At 40.6% G+C, this 7,852-nt stretch overlaps 1 protein-coding gene across 1 annotated transcript in view; it reads right to left on the reverse strand.

The window, feature by feature from the left end:
• The window catches only part of LOC123522575 (sodium-driven chloride bicarbonate exchanger-like), a 174,323-nt gene extending 168,365 nt beyond the window's left edge, over positions 1 to 5,958 (reverse strand). Inside the window, exon 1 of the mRNA XM_045298079.1 lies at positions 5,761 to 5,958. Coding sequence (XP_045154014.1) covers positions 5,761 to 5,808 — 48 coding nt within the window. The 5' untranslated portion in view covers positions 5,809 to 5,958. The remainder of the gene's footprint in view (positions 1 to 5,760) is intronic.
• Between the last annotated feature and the right edge of the window lie 1,894 nt (positions 5,959 to 7,852).

Here is a 7,852-nt window from a genome sequence, read left to right on the forward strand (position 1 = left end):
GGGGGGGGGCGGCGGGAGAAAGTAAGTATCCCAATTCCAATATGCAATGTGAAATCAATTAATTTATCTTTTCCATGTAACTTATTAAAGCCTTCACTGGGGCCCTTAAAGCTACTGAAGTGTTATATATGATCCCCAAATGCAATGGCTGCTGATTACTTCAAATATCTACAATAGCATGACCTGCAGTGTTAAACTCTTTTTTTTCCTAAGGAGAATCAATTCTCAAAAAGTACTTAATAACCAAATCAAGTGTGCTTTTCTACGTATTTTCATTTTCACTTCATTTTTGCAACAGCACATGGAACAGAGGCTTCTGCTTAGTAGGCATCCAATAAAGTTTAAGCATTTGCTAAATCAATTAATTCATTGATGGACTTTAAACAATTTATCTGTGGATCAAATCATTTTAAAAATAATTTTCACTTATAAAACAGTTCAGAATATCCATAACATATTTTCTAGCAAGGTGCTATGAGATATTATCAATAATACTATTGTGGCTTCAAGTTCAAATTTAGAATATTTCCATTGCCTCAAATACTTTCTCATGACCTTTGTCATTCCCTTCAGCCCACAGCCTGATTTGTTTTCTGCTAATTTGTGTTTGTCTTCATTTTCCCTTTTAAAGTATTTGAAGGAGATACATTATTATTTAAAGCAAAAACATCATGTAAGTATCTTAAGATCTTAGAGGAAACATAATAAAAGTATATACACTGGTTAATAAGTACATGATTCCTTCCTTGGAGTTTCAATTTACTATACAATAAGATATAATTGATGAGGTCTAGGCTACTAGTGATCATATACTAAAATGCTGGGAACAATAAAGTGAGGTTTAAAGGGAACAATAACAACAGCAAAAATAAAAACTCTGCAAACTGCCTGTCTTGGATATTGCTGATGACAGTACAACATGACTGATGTGACGGAGCTCACGGAATGACACACAGAGAAAGTCCTTAAGACGAAAGAAGACTCTACTAGAGATTCAACTTACATGTATTTCAACTCAAAATAAGACTGATGTTAAAACTAAAGTAATTAATAATGACTATATAAATTGACAGTGTCGGGGCTTACAAAAAGCCAAGCAATCAAGTGTTGTGTAGTCTATGTGATGGGAGAAGGGAGAAGTGGAAGTTTCTCTACACAGAACGGTGGAGAGCAGTGCCTACACGTCTCATTCACTTACAGAACATTGCATGCATTATGTTTTATGTGGGCATGCTTTATACTTCTAAAGCAAAGATTATTCCAAAGTGAAAAACAAACACCTCAGAAGTGTGATTATAGTTTTGCTCCGTGCTCCCTGACGTTCAGTTGTGGCACTCTGCTCAGATATTTGCTAACTCTCTATCATTTCCCAATCGGACCTCAGTTCTTATTAGAACCCTACTGCTTGCAGGAGCCCGGGGGGGTCTGAGTTGGACTACTACCCACAGGATCAGAAGTGCAAATCCAGAAGCTGCTTTCTGGGAGAAAAATGAAGCTTTCTACGCCCACAGATTTACAGTCTCAGAAACCCTCAGGGGCAGTTCTACTCTGTCCTGTAAACTCTCTATGAGTCAGTGAGCGAGGGAGGGAGGAAGGGAGGGAGAAAGGGAGGGAGGGAGTGAGTCATAGATTTTGTTCATTGGGTTACTCATCACCATAAAGTATCAATTCAAGTCATCAGAGTGGAAATGAGAACTGATATGTTCAGTTTGGTTTCCTATGCACTATCATGTGTAGGGAGTATGCTTTCTTTAACTTGAGCCATATTGTAGTTTAAATTACAATTGAAGTAAGATGGAAATATCAATAGTACTTGGCCACAATATGAGTTCTTGTTGCTATTTTGATATTTCAGTCCCTTTTTTCTTTCCCTAATTAAGAATATAGAAAGTTTTCCAAGACTTTTCTTCCCTGCAAACAAAAACAATCCAATATATGGACTGTTTTGCATTTGGAATTAGCAAAAGAAATAGATTCTAACTTCTACCATCTGCCCTATATTACCAAAGTACTTTCTAAAGTAATGACCTTTCTTTGCCTGGTTACATGCCCCAAAGCAGTTTTTGAATAAATGCAACTTAAAATAAATTCTTTCTAAAGCAGTCATTATTCCAAAGTTAGAAACTTACCCTGATGTTCTAGGACATAAGAATCATGGAAGGGGTCCAAAGTAGACCATTCAAGGCCAAATGCCATAAACCCTCTGCCATTAAGTCAATTCCAGCTCTTAGCAACTCTATGTAGGTCTTCTGAGCTGGAATATCTTCAGGGGAGCAAGCAATCTCATCTTTCAACCATGATCGAGCAGGTGGGTTTGAGTCAATGACTTTGTGGTTAGCAGCATAGGCTAGAAATATTCATTATCAAGACATTCTCCTAGAAGTCTTTTCCATGACCTACTAATTTTAAACGTTCCAAGGAACTCCTAGTAATAAGTTCAATAGGAGAGATGTCAAATATCAGTAGAAAAATGTAAGTCGTGCCGTAACTGCTTTATACTTTTAAAAGATAAATTTTATACAACCTGAAGTGACGTCACCATCATTACTGTCATATATATTTCCAGATATATGCATCTTAAAGAGCTTATAACAGTGATTGAGGACAAGGCAGCAATCAAGTTTTAAAATATCAAATACAGATAGGCTACAGAGCCCTATCTGTAGACTAGTTATATTCTGAGTTCCACGTAGACAGGGATTTTGTTACTCTTGTAACAAAAGAATCAACACAAAGAATCAAAAGGCAATAAGTAGATTTTAAGTAAGTGAATCTATCCTCTGAATGTAAGTTCAAACATAACCGTCAGTGTTCCCAAAGCCAGCCTCTGATAATAGCTGCTAAGTATTTTTGAACACTTTCTAAATGCCAGGTACTTCACATAGATTATTTTATTTACTCATGATAACAATCCAGGAAATATGACCTCCCTTTTTCTGTTTTTCACTTGAAGTAACTAAAGCTTAAACTTCCCAAGATTGCAAAAGTAAATGGTAGTGTGGGGACCCACTGAACTGTGTTATTAAACAACATATTTTCGTGTCTCCCACACAATTATTTGGGAAACTATCTGATTAATTGTTTAAAACAGAGTCCAATTCGATGCAACCCTCTCTTCCATGTATAAAAACTTCAGTGCAAGATCTGATTATGTGCAGCCTATTAAATAGTGTTACATAAAAAATAATAATAATAAATTCTGAGTTCTTTTTCCTTTTTTTTATATTAGTTCTAAACTAGTGTTTAGAAGACCTATGTTCTTGTGTTGGCTTGGTCACAAGGTGACCTTAAACATGTTATTCAGCTCATCCTCTATTCCTCAACTTTGAGGACTGAGGTGAACTTGACCCAAGTCATGATGTTTTCAATTGTCTCGTATGTATGCAAAATCTGAACAAGGAGTAAGGAAGATCAAAGAAGAATTGATGGATGCCCTTAAACTGTGGTGTTGATAAAGAATATTGAATAGATCCTGAACTGCCAGAAGGTCCAACAAATCTGTCTCGCAAGGACAGCCAGGAAGAGCACTAGAAGCAAGGATAGAGACTTTGTGTCATGTACTTTGGACATGTTTTCAAGAACAGCCAGTCCCTGGGAAAGGACATCATGGTTGGTAAAATAAAGAGTGCGCTAAAAAGCAGGCACTCAATTCGATGGATTAACCCAGTGGCTGTGTTAATAGTGGCCTCAGACTTAGCAACAATTGTGAGAATGGCCCGAGATGGCGCCCTGCTTCATTCTGTTGTTCAGAATGAGAATTCGAATTGATTTGGTGGCACCGAGAAACACCAATGCCTCAATTTCACATCCTTAAAATGAAGATCTAAAAATCTGAAGCCATCGGGGACGTGGAATATGTACCCTACACAGGTATCAAAGTGGGCAGTAATTCCACCTCATCTGGGGGCTCTGAGACTTGTTTGACTTAGAGGGAGCTGCCCACATGACCGTCCCTGGCCACTGACTGTTATAACTTGTTTGCCCTGACCATCCTCTATCTGAAATGCAGACTTCTGACTCTTGACCTTTGAAATGTCCCATTGGACTTGAAGGGAGACCTTCTTTTCTATTCAAACTTACTTTCCTGTAATGCCTTCTAAATTCCTCTAGTTAGTCCTCATTTGGTACTAAACCCTGACTGCTCCCCACAGGGGGCCATTCATATGCTACCTGAACTAACTTCAGCCTGCGCCTTTCCGGAGGTTCCAACTCTACTCCCTGGGGGGGAGGGAGGCGGTATTTTTTGCCCCAAACCTTAAACTCCCTAAATTCCCATCTGCCAGTTTCTGTGTATAGGAACAATGGTTCCCTGACATCCTTCATATCACAAAGCAATCAGAAAGTACCAATGCATGAATCTGTTAAAGTTTGGGAATGTGAAGACCTAATACCCTCATTTATGTACAATAACTCCTCTTTGATTACAGACACACACACACGTCCTGACTCTTAAGGGGCAGGCAGATTTTCCAGCTTCTTCGTTTCCTGCCCTTTCCTGGGGCTCTATTCTCCAGGGTCCCTCCTGCATTCTTCCCATCTCTGACTCCCTCCCTGCCCCAACCTGGCGGCCAAAGGAGAACTGGGCATGCTCAGTAGCCACGGCAGATTTCGGGCTGCGAACTGAGTTTCTGCAGCTTTGGAACCCAAAGTCGGGCTCAGAAAATGCAATGGCCTAGAATTTGCCCACGCCTCCTGAGGTGCCGTGTGGTGGAAAGGTGCCCTGAAGCCTAGAAAGGGAATCGGAAACGGAAGGCATGCCGCGAGTCTCTATTCTGCAAGAGGGGTCACCAACCTGAGTTACAGAGAAGTGCCCACAGCAGCCTCCGTCTGATTTGGGCACAGATTTTTGCTGTTCTGAGCTATGACAGCGTTTGATGGATGGCAGGGAGCTAGCGTTTGACATCTCTGTCGCGTCAAGAAAATCTGGATTGTTTTATTTTCCCCCTGAACACAGCAACATCAGCTGCCGCCGGAGACGGAAGATGCTGCCTAGCAAATCCCCCTGAAAGAGGATGGAGAAGATTAGCAAACCACTGCTGCCCCGATAATGAAATCTGGAGAGGCAGCTCAAGGACCCAGGAATAAAACGGTCTCTAAAGGCGTACAAGTCAGGAATCATTCAGAGTCAGACCGAAATGATCTGCATGATAATCCCACCCCCCAAAACGCATAGCTTCTTTGTATGTGAACCAGGACATAGTTCCACTTGAGAATGAAATTGAACACACACACACACTCAATCCTTCTGTTCGCCCCCCCCACCCCCCTCTGTTTCTGCTGAGCCGAAATCTATGCGCAGCAGAATCCCTCACCTCGCCGTCCTTAGGATGAAGCAAAGGAGGGAATTTATTAAGGATGGGGTATGATAAAGGGGGGCTTCTTTGCAGGGGCTTGGGCCACTGCTGCACAGCCTAAGAAACAGATTGGCAGCAATGGGCACGGGGAGAGAGAGAGACAGAGACAGAGATGCACAGCTGCCCCTGCTGCTAAAACCTAGCCATTTCTTCCAAGAGCAGCAAACATGAGACATTTCATCACCGTGGTGCATCCATATTGAGAAGGGGGGGGAGAAAATCATGTGCTTGGCTTTATGCATCTCAGTCACCCGCCATGGGAGGAGACCCCTGTCCATATGTCGCGGGACCTATCTACCACCCCAAAAGTGCACTCCCTGCACCTAGCCAGCAGCCTGCTTGCCTGACAGGTTTTGCAACAATCGCCCGCCCCCGTTTAGAGAGGTGACAGCAGGTTGTCTCTTACCGTGGGCAGCAGCGGCTCCATTTGGGCTCCCTGATCTTTAATCTCCATGTTTTGCACTGCCTCTGGAATAAGCACCTTTTCTCTGCAGTGTCTTCGGTGTCTCCCACCCAGCCCGGCACTCGCTCTGCTTAGTATTCGGATCAGGTAGCTCGGAAGCAGGAGGCAATTGCACACTCCAACTCACCAGAGTCACATGGCTCCTACTCACTTGGGCTGCTGGCCAGGTTTTGCACTGAGCGCCTTGGCTCTCTGGGCCCTTTCTCACTAGCCACACCTGGCTACTGGGATCAAATACCACTAGCAACGCTGCCATGGAAACCACATGGGCGCTGGACAGCTAAGGTGAGATGCCAACTCTTTCCATAGGCTCCTCCAAGCCAGCCTTCTACCCTCCCAGCCTGGATTTGAGGCAACTCCCTGCATTCCCAGGACTCAATAGGAGACATCATCCAAGCAAGTTATATTAATAGAGTTATTTTGGTGATACCTGGGTTCTTTTAAAATAGATATGATGGACTTGATGTTGGTATGTCTTCAGGATACTGAACTAGTCACTAATAAAACATGGCAGCATTCTAAGTCATTATTGAATTATTAATCATTAAGCAATGGTGCAGACAGAGCATTCAGCATTTTAAATTTTAGAAACAGGTAAGTCACACTCTATTAAAAAAAATCTTGAGGGGAAAAATGAGGACCTAATGTCGGGGGTTTAACTGGAGAGAAAATGTTTTGAGAATGATGTACAAATGCGCTTTACACAATTGATGTATGTATGGATTGCGATAACAGTTGTATGAGCCCCTAATAAAATGTTTAAATAAATAAAAATAAAAATGAGAGAAAAAAAATTCTTTTGAGTGTCCTTCCCCTACAAATTCTCAACAAAAATGACAGGGAAACAAAGTATTTGGGTAGAAGCAATCAACAAGATACTTGGGCACTTTGAAAAACAACAAAGCAACTAGAGCAATCCAAGATCTGCCCTTTGTTTAAAATGCTCCGCAGAAGTGGGGTAGGAGATTCTCTACAAAGTCCACTGGGAAAAAAGTACCTAAACTCGTTGGCAGAAAAGAGTCATTCACAAGGATGGCTAAGTGATGACATCTCTTTTTTTCTAAAAATTGATTATGAATTCACAGTATTTTCAGTAACAGAGCCCATGCATCTTTGGAAGCCAGAGTGAGGATGGAGGTCATAAATGATGAGGAGAAAACACTTTCAGGGGCTAAACAGAGATGACTGAAAATTATTAAGGTTGTTTATCTTAAGCAAGCAAGTGTTCACCAGATTCCAGAATCTTTTAATTATCAGAAGTGACTATTAAACCGTCTTCAGCCATATGCCAATATTGTTAGCAATGCTCCCCTTAGGTGGAATGATGGTTAACTTTCGTATTTTTTCCTTCTCAATACAATGCGCTGCGCCACTTCTACTATTTTTATAATAGGAAAATTGTAAAAACTATGATTAACATGTTTGAGTGACAACTTTGTGAACAGCACGTGAGAAGGATACTAAGGGCTTAAATACGAAGATGCTTAACTAGGAATTTACTAATTTTAGCCTCAGTATGACTTACTACCACAGACTGATGAATAAAAACTCCTTTTCCATTTAAACAACAGTGTTGGGTAATCACAAACAGTTTATTAGAAAGAGAATGAGAATTTCTCTTTAGAAAGATTATTTCTACCCCACTGTGAAACCCAAAATCATTCGATGTTTTCTTCCTCAAGGTGAATTTCAATATAATTAGAAAAATCTCAGTTCCAAAAAGTCAAAGTAAAACTTAGCTCCTATTTGAAATTCCTTTTCATCAATGTTTTCCTATAATGTATATTATTAAAATCATGCAGGCAGTTTGCTGCAACAACTGTTTCTTGACTGCTTACTATATGCCAGAGTTCCTATTTCTAAGCATAGGAGTCGGTCAGGATTTCAATAGCAGAAATTCTATTTCTAAGATCAAGAAAGTTCATATCTCTAAAGTTCCCTGAGCCAAGATGTTGAATTTTAGAAGGTGAAGAATAAGAAATTGCTCCTTATTTAATAAATCATCTATATTGTATGCCTCTGATGCTTTGGAATG

This window comes from Echinops telfairi, unplaced genomic scaffold (genome assembly GCF_000313985.2).
Source record: "Echinops telfairi isolate 266 unplaced genomic scaffold, ASM31398v2 ScPeMD7_4;HRSCAF=17, whole genome shotgun sequence".
NCBI classification, from domain to species: domain Eukaryota; kingdom Metazoa; phylum Chordata; class Mammalia; order Afrosoricida; family Tenrecidae; genus Echinops; species Echinops telfairi.